The following is a 26,645-nucleotide window of genomic DNA, read 5'->3' as shown; positions in this document are numbered from 1 at the left end:
ACACTGCTGCCAGGATAGCGATTAAGGGAAAACCATGTTACTTATGATAATCAACCTTACTGAAAAGAGTGAAGTGCAGCTTGTGTTGGAAAACCATCGTAATTGTTTTCTGTTTTGAAAGCAATGCAGTACAGTGCTATTTGGTGCAATAAATGTATATGGATAGTAGGCAGTTAATTCAGGGTTATAAAATAATTTGCTTAATTGATTTTCAAGTTATTTCAGGGTTATAAAATAATTTGCTTAATTAATTTTCAAGTGGATATTAAATGAGATTACATAAACACACATTGAGATTTCATTGTAAAGTCCCATCGGTTTAGCTTTCTTAACTGTGTCACATAATTAGGAATCGATGATTATTATGCAGGTAAATGTTATTTAATATGGAAAATAAGTTTACAAAAAAAAAAAAAATTTGTGTAACGCTTACATTAATGCTAAAGATGAATAACAGTGCCTTATTATTCTCAAACTCAATAGGGTTATTCATATCATGTTAGTAATTGTACAGCTAGATTAAAAGTTTGAATAGCAGCTTTATTGGTATTTTTTGTTATGTTTTATTTTACATTTTCTTTTAATTTTTTTATGCTGTTTTTTCACTTTTTTCAACATATATGCAACATTAATAACACAATATAAGAAAAACAGCTTAGCCAATTGTCATTATACTCACAGGAGTGGTCAATCTTACAAAAATGCAGGTTGAGTTCGAAAATCAGTGTTATCGGGCCATTATTTTAGAAGTTGTACTGTTTTTTCAAATTTCCTCAGATTCAATTCTTAGGCATGTTAACAGTCTCATTATTGAACTAATAAGATACGTAAAAGTGTGTGTTTGATATTTCCTGCATCTTTACAACATTGTTAGTTGATTATGTAAAAATGATGGTAAACTTGTTATCATGTATTGTGTAATCAAGTGTCCAAAACGGAAATAAACTCATATCATTGCAGTTTGTCAGATTCAATCATCCACATCTGCCATGATGACCATGATGGGAAAACCGTGTTCGTTATGATTGTCAAACTTTCAAAAAAGAAACACAGGACTAAAATGCAGCCCAAGTTGGAAAAGCAGTCTAATGGGCTTCTTTTTCTGGAAGTTATTCATTTTAGTGAAATATTCATTATCTTTTTGGCATATTCATTGTGGGACTCGGAGCTCCCATGGACATGAAGCCGGATGGTAATCAAATTTTCTACATGTTCATGCTATTTATAGTCAATAATCAAAAATTGGTGATAATTATTCTATAATTTATTATGTAATGTTACATCAAAATTGACAATAATCTTTTTGCACTGCTACTGCAAACATTATGAAAAGAAAACTGTGTTATTTATTATTATATTTAACTTAAGAGTATGATTTTTAGGATTGGCATGCAGTTCAAATTAGAAAGCCAGGTCAGTTGGGTTATCATTTATTATTGAATTTAATGCAATTTTGTGTGAAATTTCATTTTTCTCATTCTGGCACTTTCTAAGTATAAACTTGAACTCTGATGGGCCTGAAGCCTTATGCTTTTACTCTCATCGGTGTTACCTGTTGTGCAAAATTAAAATTTGATGTTGACTGTGCAGTTAAACATAATGTATTATTGCATCAGAAGTGGTAGTCTCCTATTTTGTGCATTATTGTTTTGTGCTCTTCTTAAGTTGTGACTTATGGGCCTGAAAGACCTTTGAGAGGGTCAGTCTATAAATTTCCCTTGGGTATCACTTCGCTAATTTCAGTTATAAAGTAATTTGCCTAATTGATAGGCTACATAAAGCACACTTGTGATTTGAGATTACATAAAGCACACTTGTTGATATTTCCCTGTAAACTCCCATAGGTTAAGCTCTCTGCTAGATTAATAATAAGGAAGCAGTGATAATTATGCAGGTAAATTTTGTTTAATATTGCAAATAAGTTTTATATATATATATATATATATATCAAACTGAAAGATTAAAAGTTTGAATAGCAGCTTCATTGGAATTATATTTACCTCTGCCAAGGAGGTTATATTTTCACCCCTGTTTGTCATCAACATAACTCAAAAAGTTATGGACCGATTTTGCTGAAATTTTCAGGAACTGTCAGAAGTGGGCCAAAGAGGACAAAAATCAATAATAATCAACAATTGCTACCTTGGCAGAGGTCTGCACTCTCGTGTTGCTTTTCTAGTTTTGTTGTTTTCCTTTATAATTTTTTCTCAAACACTTGCATTTGTGACTTTAAACTCTCATCCGCCTGAGACTCTGACATTTCTGTTTTTCCACATAAGCAGTTGTATTGTTTTTTATGTCTTTAAACATTATGTTACTTATGTAATATTATTTTATGCACTGTCATCATTTTTCAAATATTAAGACTTACATCATGTGAATTTGAACTCTCATGGTCCTGAAACTGTAATCTTATTGAAAGGGTAGATTGAGACCATCTTCTGGGACTTCCGGAAGACAGTCAGGTTATTAAGTTTATATTGCCTGGTATCTATTTTTTCTTCTGTTGGAAGACCATCAAAATGGAGGATGGATCAAAATAGATACTTTGGAATACTGTCAGAAAATATCTCTGGGTCCGCTCATGTTATTGACCATTTTACCTGTTGTGCATGATTAAAATTCAGTGTTGACTGACAGTGCTATTATAAGCATTATTTATTATTGCATCAAAATTGACAAAATGACCTATTTTGCATCTTTATTTTCTGTTTTTTGTCTGTACATTTGACAGCTTTGCTGCCTTGTTAACTTATCGTGTTATTGGTGTTGCATTTATGCTGAAAAAAAATGAAAAAATAGCATAACTTCCACAAATATGGCCCGATCATGCTGATTTTCGAACTTGACCTGCATATTATGAATATTCATCGGTTCTGTAAGTTTCAAGCCAAAAGGTAAAACGGTTTTTAACTTATCGTGTTATTGGTGTTGCATTTATGCTGAAAAAAAATGAAAAAATAGTATAACTTCCACAAATATGGCCCGATCATGCTGATTTTCGAACTCGACCTGCGTATCATGAATATTCATAGGTTCTGTAAGTTTCAAGCCAAAAAGTAAAATGGTTTTCCACTTATCGTGTTATCGGTGCTGCATGTATGCTGAAAAAAGTGAAAAAACAACATAACTTCCCTACAAGTGACCCGATCATGCTGATTTTCGAACTTGACCTGTGTATTATAAATATTTATCAATTCTGTAAGTTTCAAGCTGAAATGAAAAACAGTTTTCCACTTATCGTGTTATCGGTAAAAGTGCACGGCGACGACGGCGACGGCGACGACAGACGCAGGTGATGGCTATATGTACAGACACATCTGTGTCTGTACATAAAAAGTCCATATGGGTACATTCATGTCTATTTATTTAATTTTATGGATGACATTCTCTGGAGACCCTGAAACAAGTGCACAAGAGTGAAAAAAATATAGTAAAAAAAAAGGAGAGGGAGGGAGATATTAAAAGAATGAAGCACAGGATTTTTAAAGCATTCTAAGTACATGAATTGCTTATTATGTTGAACCTAAATTTCTAAGGACAAGTAAAATCTTTGCAGTCTGCGACGTTAGGCACTAGCCCGAGGCAATTGCCTACCTAAAGTGGCACCGGGCTAGTAAAAAAGTTGAAATTTTACAAAGCACTAGCCCGAACGGGCTAGTTGAAATTTTGAGCCTATTGTAACACTCAGTAAGATTTCAAAAATATAAGTCGCCAGTCTTCTTTGTCCCTGCCTCTAATTTGACGTTTCTAGATAGTATGATATGCCTCTCACACCTAGCTCTAACTACTGAATATTGATTAGTTGCTATAAATAACTTCACTGTAGTTATTTATAGCAGCAGTCTGTCTGATCAGCTTGTCGGCATCTTCTTATTTGACCAGTTCGTTGTCATGACTACAAATTGCTGTCAATCAAGTTACTGGATCAGACCGGAATTCCTTGGTACTAGCAACAGGTTTTGTCAAAACAACACTGTCTCCGAAGCAAGTGTAATGTATGCATTATCTCATAGAACATTTGGGTTAGGACCACTTAGCAGACTGAGGGGTGTAGTATTCTATTTCCTTTTTTGTTTATAATTTTTATTTATAATTTTAATATCCACGAGTCAATACATTTTCCTTTGCTTATTGCCTTTTAAAAACAATAAGACCCTGGCAGTTACATGTGACATAAATACCCTATGAACTATTCTTGACAATGTGGCATAGTTGGGTTTATGCCATGGCTACCCCTCCACACTTGAAAAGTTGTTTTTACAGTTGTATAACCAAAAGAATTGTAACCAAAAAAATTGCAAGACGTTTGTTTAATTACCTTCACAGTACCTATGTATTTTAAATTAGAAGTGGCATTATGTACTGATGTTATTGGAAATAAATTGTCGGAAAAGAGCCATTGTCAATAAAAAGAATAGGAATTTAAAAAAAAAAATTTGATTGCATATAAAAATGGAAAGAAAGGTATTATAAAAATATGAAAAGTAAGGGTAACTTTTTTCAGTATTACATACTAAAAAAGGGAATTTTTTCAATATTAAATAATTAATTATATTTTAAATCAATTTTACCACCCCATCAACTGAAAATTAACCTGATTGACTTTGTTATTCACTTGCTCTACTTCTATAATAAGGTTTTCAAGAAAGTACAGTATGGTACCACAACTCTTTACAACATCTGCTTAAACTTTTTAAATGAATTATTTAAATTGGGCTAGTGATTTTTGGTTTGGGCTAGTAAAGTTTGAGAGTCTGCTAGCCCGAAGGGCTAGTAGTCTAAAAAGTTTTTGGCGCAGACTGTCTTTGGATCGCATTTTAGCAGTAAAATAGTCTTAATCATTTAATATAGTCACATAAGAGAGAGAGAGGGAGAGAGAGAAAGAGAGATATGGCTCTAAAAATTGTAAGCTCTAAGTTAAAGGGATAACAACTCTTCGTATGAGATCTATACTTCACAATAAAACATTGTAAAAAACTCATAAAAATATAATATATTCAATTTCACAACAAAAAATGGCAGTTTAAACAATTATTCTGAAATCTGTGCTTGTCATCCAACCATGTGACCTCCACAGATGGCTGTACTCTGTAATAATCTCTTAAGAGATTATTGCAAAAAAAAAAACTTTTTTGAAAAAAAAAATAGGGACTAAATTTGAATGTAGAAATGGATTCATTAACCATTGATAAGTATGGGAAAATTGTTGTTTACCCCAAGAACATTCATTTTTTGGCCAAAATGAATAGTTGTTATCCCTTAAAAAAAGTTTAAAGGTAAGAGTTTGAAACAACTCTGGAGCAGAACTCTTATCCCTGTCCCTCCCTCAAAAATAAATAAACAAATAAAATAAATACAAAAATTAATCAATTACTGAAAACAGATAAATAAATAAAACTGATTTTTAAAGCAAGTCTGTGAATTGCCTCCATTACCTCTGAGATTTGGAATATAAGCGCATAACTGCTGTGCAAAGGATTTTCTAGGAGAGGCTGTTTTCAATCTTTTAGCCCCTAGGGCACTGGGCAACTCCTCATTTTGTTCAACAGGCAAGACCTTGGCTACACAATCATGATTTGTGGTTCTACACTTTCGTTTCCGGTGGCTGTTTCTGTGAGGGTCATCTTCACTGCTGGCCGAGGAAGAGTGTGTAAAACAACCTATTCTCAGCCTCCATGCCTCAACTGAGATTCCCATTATCTTTCAATGTGAAAGTTGCACACCACAAATCTATCTGTAACACAATATACTTTTCTTTTTTAACATTTCAATTATTTAAAGAAAAAAATCGTGGACTTGTTCTTCCTTAACTGTGCTGTTTCAGATTATAAGATACAGGCTACATGTACATGTAACATGATCAGAAACTAAAAAAAAGTGTTTAAATAAACAAATAGTAAAACTGTGGCAGAAAAATGTCCATCATAACTACTATTTCAAACAACTGGATAAAATATTCAGCCATGGCAGACTAACATTCAAATTCTAACATACTAGCTAAGTATACTAGTATATACTATTATAAAATATAATTTATATAATTAACTTATATTAATAGATGACAGATTATTCAAATTTAACTTTGGTAAGTTTTAAATATTTTCCTTCTCTTTAATTCTGCACAAACACACGATTGCCTGGGTGAAACAAATGTGCTCATGATTCCTTGTCAAAGATCAAGTTTTGAACTGTACTAATTTCGATTCCCTTCATATTTTATAAGACAACTTTTAAAAATAGAAATCGGGGCCACCAATATATTTTCCTTTCATTGTATAGCTTAATAAATCAAACGGTTAATCTATACTCAGATATGTGGCTATCTATTTGCCAAATTTCAATCTAGTATTATAAAAAAAATCATGAACTTGGCATCTTCTTCCGCGAAATTTTATACATATCAAAAATTGGGAAGTTTCTACCACATTTCTAAGTTTTTATCTATTCAAAGCTGAAACTATATAAATATCAGCTTACCTCGAGTCAAATCTGTTATAAAATAAGTCTCCTTTGGTTGCAAAATTTAGTAAATTGAAGACACACTGAGTGCACCGGTATTTGTCTTTGCGGAAGTAATTCTATTGTTCAAAACGAAAGTTGGGAATTTTTTTTTCACGGCACACGTCAAAACGTTAGTTATGATGTTAGCAATGAGGTTTTATAAAAAGACGTTCAAAACTCCTATTTTTTCGTTGTATTCAAATACATGAATTCAATAAAAACTTTTTGAACTGGAAAAGTTTATCATCTTGGTTGGGATACACCGCTGGGCCTAGGGTTGCCTGGTTCGGGGATATTTTAATTATAGTTTCGTATCATGTGCCAAGACAACCCCTCATCGAAGCAGGAAGTTTACATTGTCAACAGGTGCGACCTACTCAGTAGCACAGAAGAGACGTGAAAATGGCAACGTTTTATTAGCTTTGCAGCGGCAGTGTTTCATCAGTTCTTTGTGAGTGTATTTGCTGATGTTTTAAAAGGTATATTTTAACACGTTTCAACGTTAATATCTTTGGGAATAATAATTATCTTCTTTGATCCCTTTAATTTATTTGTTCTTTTAAACGTGCAATGCTGCACTTTGTGTATTGTGATTCTATGATATTTAGTGCATGATAACTAGAAATGCACTCAGACAGCGCAGACCTCCACCAAGGCAATTCAGTTCCCATAATTGTTATTAATTATTTATCAGGTATCTAGTTAATCAGCTGTTTTCTTGGCATCATTGATTTTTGAACCACATGTACATATTGCACTGGGTGTAAACAAAAAGAGAGAAACAAAATATACATGTAGGCTCTTTCTCACATTGATTGGAATCCTTCACAAATTTCTAGATTCAAATGAGGATCCAGATCTCCACCAAAGTCTTATCACTTTTTTACAGTCATTTTAATTCAGGCCTATTCCCAAAATTTTGTCAAAATCCATCAAAATACTTTTTATGTTAAACTGGTTAGATTGTACCTACACAGCCAGTTTACAGAGTAGGGTGAAAGCATTAACAACCTCTTTGTCACAGTTAAATGCTTTGAAAATATTTCTCTGCTAAACTAAGATGGCTTAACTCAGATAGCTAACCGACTACATGTACATATACAGTAGTTTTAAATTAAAATTACTACCTGGTTCACTTGGGTGTGAGTTTTTTTATTAGAGTCAAATCAATAATTAGTGATATAACAGTGACGGTTTTCTCTAAATGCTCCATTTTCAAATAAATAAATTTACTAGTATCAATAAATAATGTTATATAGATAAGAATAAAAGATGAAAATTGTCAGAGGACACACAGAGTAAACGAAAAGGCTTCATGGAACTTAATTACCAAGGTTACATGGTCACATGGACATACATGTACGTGTATCTAACCCAATCAGGAGCAGTGTAATAGCACTCTCTTGGAAATCCTAGTCAGCTGACCCAGGCACCTGACCTAAGTATATATATATATATATATATATATATATATATATATATATATATATATATATATATTTTTTTTTTTTTTTTTTTTTTTTTTTTTTTTTGTAAAACTGGGGCTAGGATTGTGTTCATTTTTATGTACAGACACAGATGTGTCTGTACATATAGCCATCATCTGCGTCTGTCGTCGCCGTCGCCGTCGTCGCCGTCGTCGCCGTCGCCGTGCACTTTTACCGATAACACGATAAGTGGAAAACCATTTTGCCTTTTGATTTGAAACTTGCAGAACTGATGAATATTCATAATACGCAGGTCAAGTTCGAAAATCAGCATGATCGGGTCACTCTTAGGGAATTTATGCTGTTTTTTCACTTTTTTCAACATATATGCAGCACTGATAACACGATAAGTGGAAAACCATTTCACCTTTTGACTTGAAACTTGCAGAACTGATGAATATTCATAATACGCAGGTCAAGTTCGAAAATCAGCATGATCGGGTCACTTTTAGGGAATTTATGCAGTTTTTTCACTTTTTTCAGCATATATGCAGCACCGATAACACGATAAGTGGAAAACTATTTTACCTTTTGACTTGAAACTTACAGAACTGATGAATATTCATAATACGCAGGTCAAGTTCGAAAATCAGCATGATTGGGTCACTTTTAGGGAATTTATGCAGTTTTTTCACTTTTTTCAGCATATATGCAGCACCGATAACACGATAAGTGGAAAACTATTTTACCTTTTGACTTGAAACTTACAGAACTGATGAATATTCATAATACGCAGGTCAAGTTTGAAAATCAGCATGATCGGGTCACTTTTAGGGAATTTATGCAGTTTTTTCACTTTTTTCAGCATATATGCAGCACCGATAACACGATAAGTGGAAAACTATTTTACCTTTTGACTTGAAACTTACAGAACTGATGAATATTCATAATACGCAGGTCAAGTTCGAAAATCAGCATGATTGGGTTATTTTTAGGGAATTTATGCTGATTTTTCACTTTTTTCAGCATATATGCAGCACCGATAACATGATAAGTGGAAAACCAATTTACCTTTTGGCTTGAAACTTGCAGAACTGATGAATATTCATAATAGGCAGGTCAAGTTCGAAAATCAGCATGATTGGATCATTGTTAGGGAATTTATGCTGTTTTTTCACTTTTTTCAGCATATATGCAGCACTGATAACACAATAAGTGGAAAACTGTTTTTTCTTTTGGCTTGAAACTTACAGAACTAATGAATATATAATACACAGGTCAAGTTTGAAAATCAACAAGATTGGGCAATTTTTATGGAAGTTATCCTGTTTTTTTTTTTTTTTCAATTTTTTCAGCACTTTTGTAACACCGATAACTTGATAAGTGTAAAAATGTTTTTCCTTTTGGATTGAAATTTACAGAACTGGTGAATATTTATAATACGCAGGTCAAGTTTGAAAATTGGCATAATTGGACTATTTTAACAAAAGTAATGCTGTTTTTTTCCTTTATTCAGCATACATGCAACACTGATAACGCATTTTAAGGAAAACCAATCAGCCTTTTATCTTGCAACTCACAGGAGTGATCAATCTGACCAGTATACAGATCAAGTTTGAAAATAAGCTTGATCAGTTAAGTTTTGATGAAGTTATTAGCCTTTTTGTATATAAGTGGTTTTTCTTCAGATTTAATTCTTAAGCATGTTAACAGTCTCATTACAGAACTAATTGGATATGTAAAAGTGTTGTTTTAACATTTTCTGCTTCTTAACAATATTGTTAGTTGATTATATAAAAATGACGGTAAACCTATTATAGTGCATTGTGTAATAAAGTATCAAAAATGGAAAGGAACTCATCATTGCAGTTTGTCAGATTCAATCATTCACTATGTTCAGAATCTCCAAATGGAGCAAATTGGACATTATAAATTGTTCTATTTATATTTTTCCTATGTCAACAATTTTCCTAGTTGATCATATAAAAATGACAGTAAATTGATTATTGTTTTATGTAAAAAAGGTGTTGAAAATGGAAAGAAAATCATTTCAGTACAGTTATCTCTTGTTAACATTTTGGCATTTTGAAAGTGTGACTCTGAACTTCCATGTCCTTGGAGACCTTTCCGTATCACATTTTCTGAATATCCATGATACTTTTATTTTTTTTATAAAAAAATTGATGGTTTATTGCTGGTAAGTATTATGTTATATTGCATGAAAGTTGAAGAAAACCCTACTTTGTGGAAAACCATTGTAATTGTTTTCTGTTTTGAAAGCAATGCAGTAGAGTGCTATTTGGTGCAATAAATGTATATGGATAGTAGGCAGTTAATTCAGGGTTATAAAGTAATTTGCTTAATTGATTTTCAAGTTATTTCAGGGTTATAAAATAATTTGCTTAATTGATTTTCAAGTGGCCATTAAATGAGATTACATAAACACACATTGAGATTTCATTGTAAAGTCCCATAGGTTTAGCTCTCTTAACTGTGTCACATAATTAGGAATCGATTATTATTATGCAGGTAAATGTTATTTAATATTGAAAATAAGTTTACAAAAGAAAAATTTTGTGTAACGCTTACATTAATGTTAAGATGAATAACAGTGCCTTATTATTCTCAAACTCAATAGGGTTATTCATATCATGTTAGTAATTGTACAGCTAGATTAAAAGTTTGAATAGCAGCTTTATTGGTATTTTTTTGTTGTTTTATTTTACATTTTCTTTTAATTTTTTTTTCAAACACTAGCATCTTCAAGATGACACTTTCAACTGTCATCCACCAGAAGCGCTGTGTATTTTGTTTTTCCACATTAGCAGTTGTGTTGGTTTTTATGTCTTTAAACATTGTGTAATATTATTTTATGCACTGTCATCATTTTTCACATATAGGGATTTTCATTATGTGAATTTGAAGTCTCACATATGGTCCTGAAACTGAATCTTATTGACCATGTTATTCTGTTGTATATATTTTTGAAATTTTTATCTTTTACCTACTGGCATTTTCAGTGTGGGACTTATAACTCCCAAGGGTATGTAACAGTTCACTTTTATTGATACTACCTGTTGTGCAATATTTGCAACTTGACTTTACAGTTAAAGGGATAATAACTGTTCTTTTTTGGCAAATAATTTTTTTCTAAAAAGTTTTTTTTGTTAAAATCTCTTAAGAAATTATTACAAAGTATAGCCACCTATGGAGGTCACATGGTCTGATGACAAGTTCAGATATCAGAATAATAGCTATGACTGCCCTTTTTGTGGTAAAACAAAATATATTATATTTCTGTGACTTGTTTACACTGTTTAAACTGAAGTTGGATGATTCATATCATGGTTATGCAGCTAGACTGAATTGAGCTTTAGTGGAATATTTTTGTAATTTTTTCTTTAATTTTTAATTTTTCAAACTGGCATTTTCAAGATGTGACTTATCACTCCCATCCACCAGGAGCCCTGTACTGTAACTTTGTAACACTTTCTGTATTTTTTTAACTTACAAGTATGATTATATATATATATATATATATATATATATATATATATATTTATATATGTTTTTTTTTTAATTGAGTTTAAGCAATGACTTTAAGAAATTTTCACTTTATCTCATTCTGGCATTTCCAAAGTTTAACTCTTATCAGCCTCAAGCCTTAGGGACTATTTCCACAGCCTATCACGCTAACTGTGGATCGATGTATCTCCAAGGGAATTCTCGTTAAATTGCAATCAATGTAAGTGGCTTAGCTGTCTGTCACGCCTACTGAAACTGGCATGCCAGAATCCTAAGCCGCTTAAACTGAAAGCAATTTAGTGAGAAACCCCTTGGAGTTGGATTGATCCTGTTAGATTGATCTAGGTATGGGAACTCAGTCTAATGCTTGTTACACATTTTACTTTCATCCTAATTCAATGTTATGCAGAATTAGAATTTGATGTTGGCTATGCAGTTACAGTAAGCATAATACATTAATGCATCAAAATTGACAGTATCCTATTTCCTGCGCTTTTTTTCTGTTTTTTGTCTGTACATTTGACAGCTTTGCTGCCTTGTTATTATACTGTTGTAGCTATCTAGCTTGCAAATGTTTTGTGCTCAGTGATTTATAAAAAATATAATTATTATAATATACACAAAGAGAACAGAATATGTTTCCCTTTGGTTATAATATATATTGGTGACATGTGACTTAAGAATCCCATATTGACAGAATTTGTGACAGAATGTGTTTTCTAAAAAAACTCCTCAATAAAGGTCATTGTGATATTTGTTATAAATCTAATGGATATAAAATAAATTCATCCATTATTTAGATTTTTGAAGGATGATGGGAAAGGCCCAGCTGTAGAAAATGATCGAGTCAGATTAATTTTCATTTATACCAGTAAATGTGTTCTACATTGATATCATAGATTAATAAATTTATGAAGGATTTGATTAAAAGAGATAGTGTGAACATGTTAAAACATTGATTATTTCTGTATCATCCAGGAACATCTTCAGCTCATAACGTAGAATGGACCAGACTCTAGGGGAGAACCAGGCGGAAGGTTCAAAAATAAATGGTGGAACCTACACTAGTGAAATAGACACTGAAGACACAGTCACTAGGCGTAACCACACAAAACCTGTGGAAGATGGGACTGGTGGTAGGATCACATCGCAGCTGGAAAGAGGTTCAGATATTTTCCGTCAGTCGAGAATTTCTCGTCAGATCAATTCAGCATTTGGTTTTCTCGATGATCAGCTTGACGATGTTGATAATAACTATGAGGAATCAGATAAACTGGGTGGGACTGCTGAGTCTCACGTTCAAAAGTCTCAGAGTACACTTAAACAGAACTCATGCACTGATAACACCCCTGTAATAGAGCAGATTAGACCACCACAGCCGGGACTCGATAAGAGCAATTCTGCGGAAGTATTACCCTTATCTGATAAGCATCCTTCCCAGAATGGGGTAAAACATGATTATACAAGTGGTAATGGATCTTTGGACACGGAATTGAGGAGCAGTAGTGAAGAACATGGTGGCAAGCCAGTGTCCCTAAATCACGAACCCCCAGTAAAATCACCGTTAAGACCAGTCATTAATCAGCAAAGTTTGCCCAAGCTCAGTGCCCCAGATGTAGTCAAACATTCCAATACAAACTGTGATAAGATTGTTGAAGTTGCTGATAATGAGGTCAGACCGAGTATAGGAACGGTCAATGGTGAAGAGACACAGGTGCCACCTGGTGAGCTAGCACCTGTGCTGCCACCTGGTGAGCGAGCACCTGTGCTGCCACCTGTAATGGCACCTGGTGAACATACCAAAGATAGCACTGAATCAACCCAGTCTGCTACAGCTGGTGCTGGCAGAGACTTCAATAACCTTGATGAATCAGTAGGAGGCTGTGCTTCTCAAAATAATTCCTCACAGTCTGGCCATCTCGCTGTTCATGCCAGCTGTGGCACAGGAACCTGTCCACCTGGTGACATGTCTGTGACACAGAGGGCTCCATTGGAAAATTTACAGTCGCAACAGACGACGTCTCTGGGATCAGACAGTCTTAATACCAAAAGCCTGGATGCTTTACAAAACAAAGAAAACAATGAAAATCACCAAGCATTTGGGAACGGGGTAACCTCTGATGACAGGGAAATGGAGAAAACAGGGGATGTTAATGCAGAAACAGCACTTAACGTAAGTGGAACAAGGATTATGGACACTACCCAGTCCCAAGAGGTGGTGCTACCAGTTGTCAGGAGGCTGAAGTCAACAAAGGCCATGTCTCGGAGTCAGGAGTCTCTGGAAGGGATTGTGTTGGCTGATGGTCAGGGAAGAGCAGTGGAGTCACCTTCTAAGAGCAGTGATGAGACGGATGACGAGGATGAAGGTAGGGAGAATGTTGTGCATTGCGTTAATTGTGTTAGGTGCGATATTTTTAACTGGAAATGATAATGGCCCAATTCATAACAGCTGACTCACTAGTCCACGGATCAAATATGGTGACCAACTGGTCATCTAATCCACTTAATTATAGACACTGAATAGATTCCCCACAGGGATTACCCAACAAGCATTCAAGTGAGCTCGCCATATTTGATCCACAGACTAGTTAGTCTGCTGATGTGAATACAGCCAATGACAGCATCTTTCAGTATAGTAATTACTCCCAAATTTCAACCATTTTTCTAAAATTATTATTATTTAAAGTTTCCCCTCTTTATTTGCTCACGAATGGCACACCTGTCTTGAAGATCGATCACTATTTATAATTTTCTTATTTAAAAACTTAGGAATTAACACATATTGCAGCACAGTGTAATGTTTGGACAGCTGATCAATGTACGTAATCAGTCTTTTTTTTTCAAATGGAATGAAATGAAATGGAATATTTTTAAGCGCTGAAACAAATATCAGTTAAGGCCTGTTGTTTGAAGTAGTTGACTCATTGCTGTTGGTTTGAAAGATTTGAATGACAGTTGATACACATAACCTAAAATAATACAGATGTATAACACATAACTGTTAATTGTTCCCAAGTTCAGAGACAGATGTTTTGGTTTTTGATGTAAAATTTAGCTCCACACGTATGCAATATGTACAGTGAAAAGTGGAGGAAAAGAAGGACAATTTCTTCTTAATGTTATATACATGTAAAAAGTTATTTACTAGTATGCTTTCCTTCAGTGTGAGGGGTATGAAGCACAGATTATCTATATATTATTTATTAAGTGTCATTATGTATTATTTTATCTGCAAGTTTAAAAATCATTTTGATAACAAAAAGAATGTACATAATGTACAGTATCTCTCTTTTCCATAGAAAAGCATACTCATCACATCTTAATTTAGCATGCTGTCACAGATATCATTCAATAAAGGCATGAGAGCCATGCTGTATCTTAAGGACAAGCCAAATTTAACCAACATATTAACTAGCACGTGATATATGCTGTGAGCTTAAGGAAATCTGAGATAATTTAACCACTTAATATCGTACACTACTGCTAAGGTATGGTACAGTAATAACCCCAAATTTTCAAACACCTTTTTTTTCCAAAGATATTTTATTACAAGATTTTATAATTATCTTTTTAAATTTACTTCTGCATAAAAATCTGACATCAATCAAATTTAATTTTTAAAATTGTCAAATTATTTTTAGATACTTCTGTCAGATAAAACATTTTTGGAGGAGCGTGTTTTAAGTATTTTGTATGAATCTTGTGTGTGGAATAACAGTATGGATTACTGTTGGGTCCTCCTTCTGGCTTTTGTGTCATGGTCTTTGTTCAGCCCTCACAATGTTTGAATGGGTTACACATTAGAGATCACTCATGCACTGAAACCAAGTGCTGTTATTTCTCCAAAATTTCAAAGGACAGCTAATTCAAATATGTTTGGATTTTTCCAAGTTTTGACACTTTTAGGTCACTAACAAAGTCTTGTTTTAAGACTGAAACCCAACTTTGTAATAATATTTCAATATTATCATCAAAAGCTTGCACAACAGATAATGCAATTTATCAAATTTGTATGAATTTCTTGAGCAGCTTAAGTATTGGGTGTGGCATTTCATGTACTGCTACGTACCTCTCAGGGAAATCACCGTGTGACTCGGGTTGACTTTACAAAATGACTTAAGGCCAAAATTGGTCTTAACTGTTAGACCAAGATTTATTATATACATTTTGACCTAAGATACATATATATAATCCATCATATCCCTCTCTAATGGTATATTGAATTTTTTAAAAAAAGAAGAAAGATTGTTATATGAATGTTGTAGACTGGTATACTGGAATTACTTATAGTTGACTATACTTTGGATTTGTCTTGGCTCAGAGCAAAAAGAAAACGTGCCATCTTATCATTAGAATAACAATTTTTTAAGTGGCTTAGATGAGCTGCCTAGTAAATGTTTTTTAAAAGCTTGGCAGTAGTTTGACCCATTTTAACAATAGACCATGCAAATAATGGTGTAATGCTAGTGGGTAGTTAATATGAAGATATTGAAGCCAAATAGGTATCAGATGCACTTTCTTTGTTGAAAATTCTATGCAAAACAGTCATTCATGGCTTTATATAGATATACATGAACTAGTATAATGTTTAGAATAACTTGATGAAAAGATGTATGAGTATAGAGAGCATGTTTATGAAGCTGAAACTTTTCATTGATTGGTTTGGTCTCATCTGTTTCATATAATATAAAAGAAAGTAAATTATATTTATAGCATATAATGATTTATTTTCTCCTCAGGGATGTATGTGGAGAGTTATCGTTCTTCTCGCTGGGTGTATACTGGGGAAAATGGCGACATTTCACTGCTGCCACCTGGTGGAGAAAACACAGTTCCTGGTGAAGATGGGCATAATGAAGGTATGGGTCAGCCATATTCTGTTAAACAGCTAGGTGCAAATATTTGATTTTTTAAAAATTGATTAACAAATATCTAGACTGTCAGTCTTCCTCGTCATCAGTAGCCCATCGCAAACGATGAAGACATTGTTCATCAGGCGCAGAATCTTTTAATTTGTGAGTATTCAATTGATTGCTTGATCTGCAGATTTTGCCACAGGAATTGTAGGTCTGGTCTGATCAGATCAGATCAGATCAGACTGTCAGTACACATTGCCTGAAGGAATGGCATGCAGGATGTTTTTTTTTCTTTTTTTTTAAATCTTCCAGGCATACCTTGTACATATACTTATAGTCTGTAATAAGAAGTATTCTAACAGGTGCACCTGCACTAATACAATAGAGTTGTTATGCTGTAGCCATTATTGGTTCTACAATGAAAAAAAGGCTGTTTAGACTGCCATCTATTGGTGAAAAATGGTATCAATGTTATGATAGATAATTATATAAGCATAGGTCAGTTGTTAAATTTATTTTTGGTGCCAGTCAATGATTTAAGTTTCTGTATTAATATGAACTACAGGTCATTAAAGATAACGAAAACCAAGAAATACAATTTAAATTGAAATGTTTATTAAAAATGCTTTGTGCTGCTTGCAGAAGAGGTGCCTGATGAAAATCGTGTAAAAAATTATCTTCTGAACTCTTCTCAGCTGACGTCAATTAATGAAGGTAAGGTTTATTTGTATAATTTCATTTAAAACATTAATTTTTTACTAATAATTAAGATTTACAGAATTTTGGGCATAGTCGCTTAATACATTTATTTTGAATGATGCTGTATAAATGTTGTATATATTAGTTGGCAGATTGAATATTATCATTGTCATTAGTATTATTCTTGTTATGAAATGTTATGACCAAGACTGTAAGCTAAAGCACATTTCTACAAAAACTCTTCCTCTTTATAAACTTAAGATGAAATTTTTGACGGCGAAGACATCGGTCCAATGGTCAGTCCCCTTCAGCGCCTCCACGACAGATTTGGCTCAGTTGGGTCAGAGTCCGTGGCATCAGACACGTCCACAACCTCAGAGAGGGACTTTAGGAGGCGCCATCAGGCTGTCTCCAGGAAATATGTACAGAGAAAATCCAGCACCCAGGCATATCACAGAATATCTCAGAGATACTACGGTAATGTGCCATGAATTTCGTACTTAAGAATTTAATTAATTAGTGTGCAATCTGTATTTGAGTGATGAAATGCCTTCTAGGTTAAAGATGCCGAAAAATAAATTACAAAAATGCTAAAGCAGTAAATAGTAAATACTATCTCCACAAATCATTTCCATTATATATTATGTATGTAACAGTTATCTTTTTTCATTTTTTTAAAGTTCAATTAAAGTGCACTCTCTTACAGTATAACTAAACAAGCAAGCAACATGTATGAGATCTAAACATGCTTGTTTCATTAACGTAAACCTATAAATTGCTGTAGTTCCATGTAAAAATTGCTATACATTGGGATGGCTACGATGGGATGGGTGGGGCGTGGGGGGGGGGGGGGGGTAAGACCTCTACCACAACTTGATAATTGTTAGTTTGCAATGAAATAAGATTAAATTTTCTTATTAATTGTAGAGACTGACAAGATGCTGACTGTGGTGAAGAGACCAGGAGATGTGGACTTCGGATTTCATTTCCAGGGCAGCCATCCTCCCGTAGTGTCCACTCTGAAATCAGGTATACTGTCACAACTAACACACTCACTGTCACACTCTTTTACAACTAATACACTCACTGTCACAACAAACACATTCACTGTCACACTATTTCACAACTAACACACTCACTGTCACAACAAACACATTCACTGTCACTCTTTCACACCTAACACATTCACTGTCACAACTCACTACTGTCACAACCAACACATTCACTGTCACAAATAACACCCTCACTGTCACATCTGACACCCTCTGTCAAAGCAAATGATCTCATTGTCACAACTAACATGTTCATCTGCCAAAACTAGCACTGTATGGAATATCTAAACTGTAGCTTCACTCACCATTGCATGAGCTATAACTTGAATGTGAAAAAATTTCTGCAAGACTTTCTGAAGAACTCAAGAGAAAATTATCTGTAAGACTGGGTTCTCATACCTAGATCAATCTAACAGGATCGATCCATCTCCAAGTGGTTTCTCACTAAATTGCTTTCAGCTTAAGCAGCTTAGATATCTGGCATGCCTACTGAAACTGCTAAATGATAATTAATTACCCCCTACCTGCTTCAGTAGACATGACAGACATCTAAGCTGTTGAAGTTGATTGCAATTTAGCCAGAATCCCCTTGGAGATAGATCAATCCAAAGTTAGTAAGGTAGGGTCTGGGAATGGTCCCTTACATTTGTTTGGATCAGTGCCAAGCAAATATATCACTTGAATATTTCTATGGTTAAAGATCTTTAATTTTTTTTATACCAGGTGGAGCTGCAGAGGCTGCAGGGTTGGAGGTTGGAGATCTTATAACTTGTATTAATGGGGTGGATATCATGGCTTGCACACACAGTGAATGTTTACAGCTTTTACAAAGCAGTAAGTAGCAGAAAATTTATCAAGTTTCATTTCTGATGTATGTTTTTTTGTTTTTTTTTGCCTCGAAACAAATTATTTCTGTTCTTTTTTTTATTTTTTTCTATTTCTACAATAATGATATTATTTTTTTTATTATTATTCAAAAACATTAATAAAAATACTGAAGGCTTCATTCTTCTCTAAAATGATGTTGCATATTTACTTATTTAAATGACTCTCTCTGATAAAATATTTTTTTAAGAGTGTAAATAAATTGCTGAATTTCTCACATTATATATATGTACATCCAACAGTCTTTCTGTCTAACTTGTTATTTTTTATTTATTTATTTTTTTTTTAATTGAAAAATTTCAGTATAAGAAAGTACATATACCCAAGTATGGTAAATGCACACTGCACACTCACTCTCTCTCTTACACACACTCTCTCTCTCACACACACGAATATAAGTTTATAATCTCATGAACAATAGGTGTAATAATAATAATAATAATAATAATAATAATAATAATAATAATAAAGATCGATACCACAATGTATTCATCCATCCATCCTTGTTATTTCTTGTCTAGATTCAGACAGTGTGGACCTGGAGATCACCTCTGCTTCCAATAACAATCTGCCTTATCACGTTGGCAGTAGAGACTCCAAGGTCCCCATGCTTACTGGCTACCTGCTTAAACAGAGCTCTAACTACATCAAGTCCTGGAAGAAGCGCTGGTTTGTCCTCAAACAAGATAACTGCCTGTATTATTATAAGACTGAGAAGGTAAGGTGGTTGCTCATTGTGTTCCTTCGATAATTTGTTGTGATAGTTGTGATTTATGTAAAACTTTTTTTCTTCACATACCACACTGTCTACCATCTGTAAAGTTCAATTGCGTGATGCAGGGTTTCATCATTAGCAAAGTTTGTCATGGAAGAGCATACATTGTTGATGCTGAAATAATGAATCAGCCAAACGATACAAGTTGGCCTTTCTTGGCAATAGAAACGTGTAAAATCATTGATTAATAAGCCAGTGTGTAATTGGCAACATTCCATTTATGCACAGCATGCTGATAGTAGTGAAACAAGTCCTCTTTTGTCTTAATAACATTCTGACATATCCAAATACAGCCATGTCTTTTTACAATCCAGGAAAAAGATCCATTGGGTGCCATATTGCTTAGCAACTACACCATCACCAAGGCAACCGATATACACAAACGGCATGCATTCAAAGCTCTTAAATATGGGTCCAGAACTTACTACTTTGTGGCTCAGAGTGAGGAGGAGATGTCCAGGTCTGTTATGGATGTTACTGGTCTGGGCTATTACAATAACATAAGTGTGTTGTTAATTTTTGTCCTAGTTATTCTAGGTATACTTCTTATATATAGATGACAAGGTTACACTTTGTAAACTCTGGTTTCTGTTATATTAACTGTTGCTGTATGATTTCTACTATGACTGCAGTCTGAAGTGCTATGACAGCCACTCACCACTAGATGTCACCAGATGTCATGGTGAACATGACTGCGGTTGCAACAGATACATGCTCATAGCAATATGAAAAAGCCAGAGTGAATAACGTTCAACTTTGCCATTTATTATTTATTATCATTTTGTTGATTAGCTAACTCTTGGCTCTGGATTCATTTACTCTGGAATACTATCTGACATCACAAAGTGACTGTGTTACATCTCAGGCCTGTAGCCAGCAATTTTAAATGAGGGGTTCTTCTTCTGAAAAAGTGGACATTTACCATGCAATCTTCATGCAATTTTACCCAGAGTGGACCTTTTTCCTACAAAAATTGTGGGTCGTTGAAACCCCCTGGACCTCCTGGATACAGGCCTGCATTTAGGCCTTGTGTTTATTGCTCAAAAGAGAACTTCTCTTTCTGGGGCATGAAACACCTATAGGTCCTGTTTGGCTAAATGTGGATGGTTTTAAATCTTAACGCATACAGGGTTTGTCCATGTAGTCTAGTCATCTTGTGATGTATTCAGCATTTATATGTGCAGATTAAGTTATTCCAGATCTTAACACAGCCTGAGTTTTTATCCATTTTTACTTGCTGTTAAATTGTTGTGCGTAATCATGTTGATTTGATGTCTTTTAATATGTGCCATTGTTGATTTTAAACTTTTAGTGGTTGATTCCCAGTGGAAGGATGGGTAGTGTTTTTGTTAGAAATTTGTGCAGGCATGCCACTTGGTTCCTGGACCATGAAAACTTGCATAAAATAATCAAATTTGTATTAATAAAACAAATTAACATTTACTTATCAGAAATGCAAAATTACATTGTTGGATGTAAAAGAAAAAAATATAAATGAGATCATTTTAATAATATGCTCACAAACTTGACACAAAGGGTATGCTAATTTGTATCATAAATTAAATCACATATATATGAAATATTTTATTGTTAATTACATAAGATTGGTGTGACACTTTCAGTTATTAAATAATTTTTTCAGTGACATGCCTGGACGCAAATTATTATTATTATTATTATTATTGATGTTACAGTCTTTATCCTGATTACATAGTCATTTTGATGTGTTGTCGTTGATTTAATTGGGTTGTATTTATATTTATGTTGAGTTAATGATTTTTTATAACAGAAGCTTCTCTGAACTTTTAAGAATGAATTTAAGCCCCTCCCCCATCATCATCCATGCATCATCCACCAACCTCACCCCTTCTTTGATTCCGAAATATCCCGAATCCATTATTTTCATTATCTGTTCAGATTTGCTTAAAGAATTGTCATTGTGAAGTAGCAGCCTACTCAGCTTGCATGACTGTTGAGTTGCTTTGGTGCATGTTTGTTGATGCTATGTTCCATGTTTGGTGTTGTTTTTAGATGGGCAGATGCTCTGAATCAGGCTGCTCAAACTTCTAATAAGGTAAGCTTATACTGTCCAACATGGCAATAATTTTACATTATTTTGTAAAGGATGCTTGTTATGTCTAAATGATATTGTGACAGCTTACACAATATTACAACTGTGATATTGTGACAGCTGACAGAATATCACAACTAACACATTGTATCAGTCTGTAGAATGCCACAACTAACACATTGTATCAGTCTGTAGAATGCCACAACTTACACATTGTATCAGTCTGTAGAATGCCACAACTAACACATTGTATCAGTCTGTAGAATGCCACAACTTACACATTGTATCAGTCTGTAGAATGCCACAACTAACACATTGTATCAGTCTGTAGAATGCCACAACTTACACATTGTGACAACATAGTCACTTTATAAATATCAATTTACAGACAATATGACAAATTTTTGTTCTCATGTTCCGGACAGTTAACTTTGGCTAATAGAGTTGTATGCATTTTCTGCATTCTGTCATCCTTTTATTATTTTATTTTAATATTTTTATTTAATTTTTTCTTTTTTTTTTCATTCATTAATTTATTATCATGATTTTTTAAGTATTTAATTAAACTAGAGAATGTTACAAGATTATTTTTTGACCATTTTCATGCATAGTCCAAATATAACAGTTTTAACTTAGAGGTGTATATGAAGAGTAAAAGATATTGCAGATTAGGGTTTTGGCCAGTATAATTTATAATTATAATTATTATTTAACTTGACTATTCCAGATGGACACATGGATAGATGTTAGCAGTCAGAATGTGGATCTTCCAGCCCTGTCAATCAAAAACCCAGATTGCCATGGTTACCTGCATAAACTTGGCACAAATCGACATAAGTGGCAGAAGCGTTACTTTGTCTTGAAGGATGCTTGCATGTATTACTACACTGATGTGGCCTCTAATACAGCCAAAGGTGAGGAATGTCATAGGGTGGGTCTAGAGACAGTTCACTTTTACAGAAGAACTGTCAAAGGTTGGTTTTAACTAAATGAATATCTTTGTCCGAGGATGAATCAGAGCAAAGGTCCTTGTAAAATGGGCATCGTTTCTTACATTTTGTGAAACCAATCTAGTGTTGTTCTCTGTTGCTCATTTAACATCGGTCGTAGTTCACATTATGCATTTTTTAAAGGACAGAGACAAGTAAGACAATGTAATCACATTATCAAAGATGCTCATTTTTATCCAATGAGGTATCTGCATTGCTGTTTCTTCCTTCCTCAGGTGTGTCACATCTCCATGGATACACAGTTGATGAGAATCCCAAGGTGGGAAAGAAGTTCTCCATTGGTCTTATTCCACCAGAGACGCGGATGAGATCATTTTATTTCTGTGCTGAAAAGGCGTTTGATAAGGAGAGGTAGGGATAATGGTGATTTCTATCTGAATGGGAAAAGTATGACTTCTTTGCATTTCCTCAAATGGTGCTTCTTGTGGTGCAAATTTCAAAACTGTTTATTGCACTCATTCTGGTCTGCGTGTAAACTACATGTATATTTATTTTGTAAAAAAATCTACAACACAGCACATAAACTTTCTCACTGTTCCGTCTTTCCATCACTTTCACTTTCACTTCAATAATTTGATGCTCGTCTTACATATAATCTGACCTCGGTTTCAGATGGGTTGCGGCACTGAGGACTTCCATAGGCAGATGGGTGAAGGCAGACTGAAGATGGCAAAAAATAAGCTGAAAAAAGCAAAAAAAAAAAAAAAAACAGCATGAAGTTTGAAAAAAATGGCTCTACCTGTATTTTATGAATATTCATCAGTCTCGTAAGTTTGAAGACAAAAAGTAACACTATTTTGCTCTTATTGGGTTATCACTGAGAGTACAAGGCAACGATGGGGACAGTGATGGTAGATGCAGGTGACGGCTATATGTACAGACAAATCTGCATCTGTACATAAAAAGTAATGAATGGAGTCACTAAAATAAATGCGCCTGATCATAGTGCATATATAAAATGAGTTGCATAATTGTAACTACTGTACAGTCATATGGTGTGGTATGATATGTAATATGCCATTTATCAAACATTATTCTTTCACACTGGACAACATCAAAACATATAAAGGAAACTCTCAGTTTTCTGTGAAAAGTGAGTGACTTTGTAATTGATAATCTTTCACAAAAAAAAATTACGTAATACTAAGCCAATTATTAAGATAGATAGTGGCATTTATTGTTTTTTTTTTATCATTTAATCATTGTGATATGTGTTACGAGTTTCAGTAAAGACATATTTGTGACAATATCACCCTTTAAAAGTGGGTTGCCGCTCTGAACTTAGCAGACTTAATTATGTACCATATCCAAATAACATCAGATAAGGACAGTGAGTATACAGTGAACTGGAAAAATGTATAATCCTCTATTTAATTATAGTTGACACAGAAGATCATCAGACTGGTGAAAGATGCACCGATGTCACCATATCATTTATAATTGAAAGAGGGGGTGAAGCTATATGTTATTGGTGATGTCATTAAGGGGATAATAACTCTTCATATGAGATCTATATTTCACAAAAAAAAACATTGTGAATAACTCATAGAAATATAATATATTATGTTTTACGACAAAAACAGCAGTTATAGCTATTATTCTGATATCTGAGCTTGTCTTCAGATCACGTGACCTCCATTGATGGCTATACTCTGTTATAATCTCTTAAGAGATTTTAACAAAAAACCAAACTTTTTAGAAAAAAAACAGGGACCAACTTTGAATGTAAAAATGGATTCATTAACCATTGGTAAGTATGGGAAAATTGCTGTTTACTCCAGAAAAATTCATTTTTTGGCCAAAACGAAAAGTTATTATCCCTGTAAGTTTTTTTTCTGTAGAAGTGAGTCAGGGTTTGAACATAGATTCCTTCAATCATTCTAGTGATACAGTTTGTACTGGTACACTGTGAGAGAACCTTATAACTTGTGATTATGTTAGTAAGGCTATTAACTTTAGTTAGTCATAGGGCTCAGATAGATTGTGTTAAGTGTAAACTAAACTTGCCTTACTGCTCCATCTATAACTTGGTTCCCATACCTAGATCGATCCATGTGGATTGTTCTAACTCCAGACATATGAGCCGGCTAAGTTGATAGCAATTTAGTGAGACTCTCAGGGAGATAGATCGATCCAAATACCTGTGGGAATGGTCCCTATAGTACACTGTGTGAGATGGAGCACATTCAGAACAGATCCATCAACTAAAAATGGCCTTCTCACTTGAAAGCAATTCCGCTTAATCCTCTGATGGTCTCCCTGCCTCCACACGCGCCATTAAACGGGTTAAATCTCAGCTCTGAGGTTAAATTGCAAGGCACCTGCAGCAACGGCACTTGTGGAGGCAGGGAGGCCATCAGTGCAGGGAATTAGTCTGCGCTGTTTTTAAGTTAGTCGATCATATTTCATCTGGGGATCAGTTTGTCTTCTACTGAATACCCTTGATGAATTTGCAAAAACATTCCAGTTATTTCATAAATCTACATATAACATATTTATTTTTTTGTGATATAGAAATGGTCTCTGTGTGTTTTTTTTTTTTTTTTTTTTTTTTTTTTGTTATGATGCTTACAGTTAATTAACAAGGAACATGTAGAGTAGGGATATAAGATTATTATAGTTTTTTCATTTGTGTAGCTTCGACACCAAGTAAAAACTTACAGATAATGTATATTTATTTAAATTTTGGATGCACAAGCACATAATTATCAGTATTCATAATTCTATGCACACAACTGCCTGTCAATTGTTGATCACAGACATAAAAAATTATAAGTGAATTTAAAAAAAAGACAAAAGGAGGATATTAGCTAAAATGTCTTATTGGTAAAAATGAGCATTAAAGGAAGCCCACAGTGCATTATAAAGTCACAGTTTATGCAGACCATTTAAAATAAAATACATTTAGAGAATCAAATTATATATCCGTTTCAGGATTTATTCCTCTTTTTATACAATAACCTACATATATAAATGGCAGAGATAACTCCAGTAAAAATATGGTCTTATGTAGGGCTTAGTTAAATACGTGATGGTTGTTTTATACTGTATTCATATTTTTTTCTTGCCGTTAAAACAAAATAGAAAAAAAGACAGAGGGAAACAGAGGGAGAATTCAAAAGAAAGTAGCATAAGTCTTGCATGTTGAGCTTTAGAATGTTTGCATAATACTAGCCTAAGGAATTTTGCCATTTGTAGTAAGCATTTAAGAAGTGACTTAATTAACACACATCCACTTCATCTAAGGAGGCATGGACTATGCAGAGACTTTGGAAAGCAGTCATAAAAAGGCCAGAATTAACAGCTAAATTCAATTGGTCTTTTTGAACCATTGCTGATATACTGTAGAGATAACCTTATGCTTTCAAAAATTTTGTAGTTTGGGTACAAATAAACAAAATAATAAAAACCTAGTGAAAATCTTGTTATTGTTATTGTACCACCAGCGTAGGCGCTGGCGGTACACATGGTTTTTATCCAGACCTGCAGATTCTCTCGGCTCCTCTGGCTCTGCCGCCATGTCACTGTACCGCTTCCCCTCCTAGACTACAAGGGCCTGCATACCCATCTCTTGGATTTAGGTCGCGTATAATCTCAACTCGAGCCACGTAAAATTTGGGCTTCGTCGGTGCTGGGGTTGAGGTTTGGTGGCACTCATTGCCATACACCCTCGTCCAAAATTGGCAAAATTAAATGCTAATTATCTACCATTTCGAAGGAATTATGGGAAAATTTTCTACAGACCGAAAGTCATATGTGGAGATTTCAAATATGCCCTTGGATTTGACCTTTACTTCAAGGTGAAACGGGCCAAATTAAAAAAAAAAAATTGAATTTATTA

At 34.0% G+C, this 26,645-nt stretch overlaps 2 protein-coding genes across 4 annotated transcripts in view; one reads left to right on the top strand and one right to left on the bottom strand.

Annotated features, from left to right (window-relative positions):
- Positions 1-6,762, bottom strand: part of LOC106166586 (3'-5' exoribonuclease HELZ2) — a 56,388-nt gene extending 49,626 nt beyond the window's left edge. For both annotated transcript variants that reach the window (XM_086998331.1, XM_086998332.1), the window contains exons 1-2: positions 6,481-6,762; positions 5,439-5,737 (exon numbers count right to left, since the gene is read on the bottom strand). In XM_086998331.1, the coding sequence (XP_086854457.1) occupies positions 5,439-5,700 (262 nt within the window). In that variant the 5' untranslated portion in view covers positions 5,701-5,737; positions 6,481-6,762. The remainder of the gene's footprint in view (positions 1-5,438; positions 5,738-6,480) is intronic.
- Positions 6,763-6,824: 62 nt separating this feature from the next.
- Positions 6,825-26,217, top strand: LOC147759118 (uncharacterized). Of its 2 annotated transcripts, none has more exons than XM_086998490.1 (13): positions 6,825-6,983; positions 12,435-13,822; positions 16,196-16,315; positions 16,955-17,026; positions 17,273-17,488; positions 17,939-18,040; positions 18,787-18,897; positions 19,470-19,666; positions 20,038-20,183; positions 21,755-21,797; positions 22,522-22,708; positions 23,020-23,155; positions 23,417-26,217. In XM_086998490.1, the coding sequence occupies exons 2-13, from the start codon at positions 12,460-12,462 to the stop codon at positions 23,466-23,468; spliced, it is 2,745 nt and encodes a 914-aa protein (XP_086854616.1). In that variant the 5' UTR covers positions 6,825-6,983; positions 12,435-12,459; the 3' UTR covers positions 23,469-26,217. The 2 variants fall into 2 exon arrangements, with proteins under 2 accessions (XP_086854616.1, XP_086854617.1); XM_086998491.1 differs by having other exon boundaries at positions 6,843-6,955.
- Positions 26,218-26,645: the final 428 nt, after the last annotated feature.

Source organism: Lingula anatina, unplaced genomic scaffold, assembly GCF_051362555.1.
Source record: "Lingula anatina isolate TDL-2025a unplaced genomic scaffold, LinAna3.0 unanchor82, whole genome shotgun sequence".
In the NCBI taxonomy this organism is placed as follows: domain Eukaryota; kingdom Metazoa; phylum Brachiopoda; class Lingulata; order Lingulida; family Lingulidae; genus Lingula; species Lingula anatina.
This window is presented reverse-complemented; position numbering and strand designations above follow the sequence as displayed.

Excerpts from the sequence above, each read along its gene's own strand:
- LOC147759118 (XM_086998490.1), top strand. The coding sequence starts at position 12,460 with ATGGACCAGACTCTAGGGGAGAACCAGGCGGAAGGTTCAAAAATAAAT. Across the intron at positions 22,709-23,019 it reads GGCCTCTAATACAGCCAAAG|GTGTGTCACATCTCCATGGA; the intron begins GTGAGGAATGTC and ends TTCCTTCCTCAG. Across the intron at positions 23,156-23,416 it reads AAGGCGTTTGATAAGGAGAG|ATGGGTTGCGGCACTGAGGA; the intron begins GTAGGGATAATG and ends CCTCGGTTTCAG.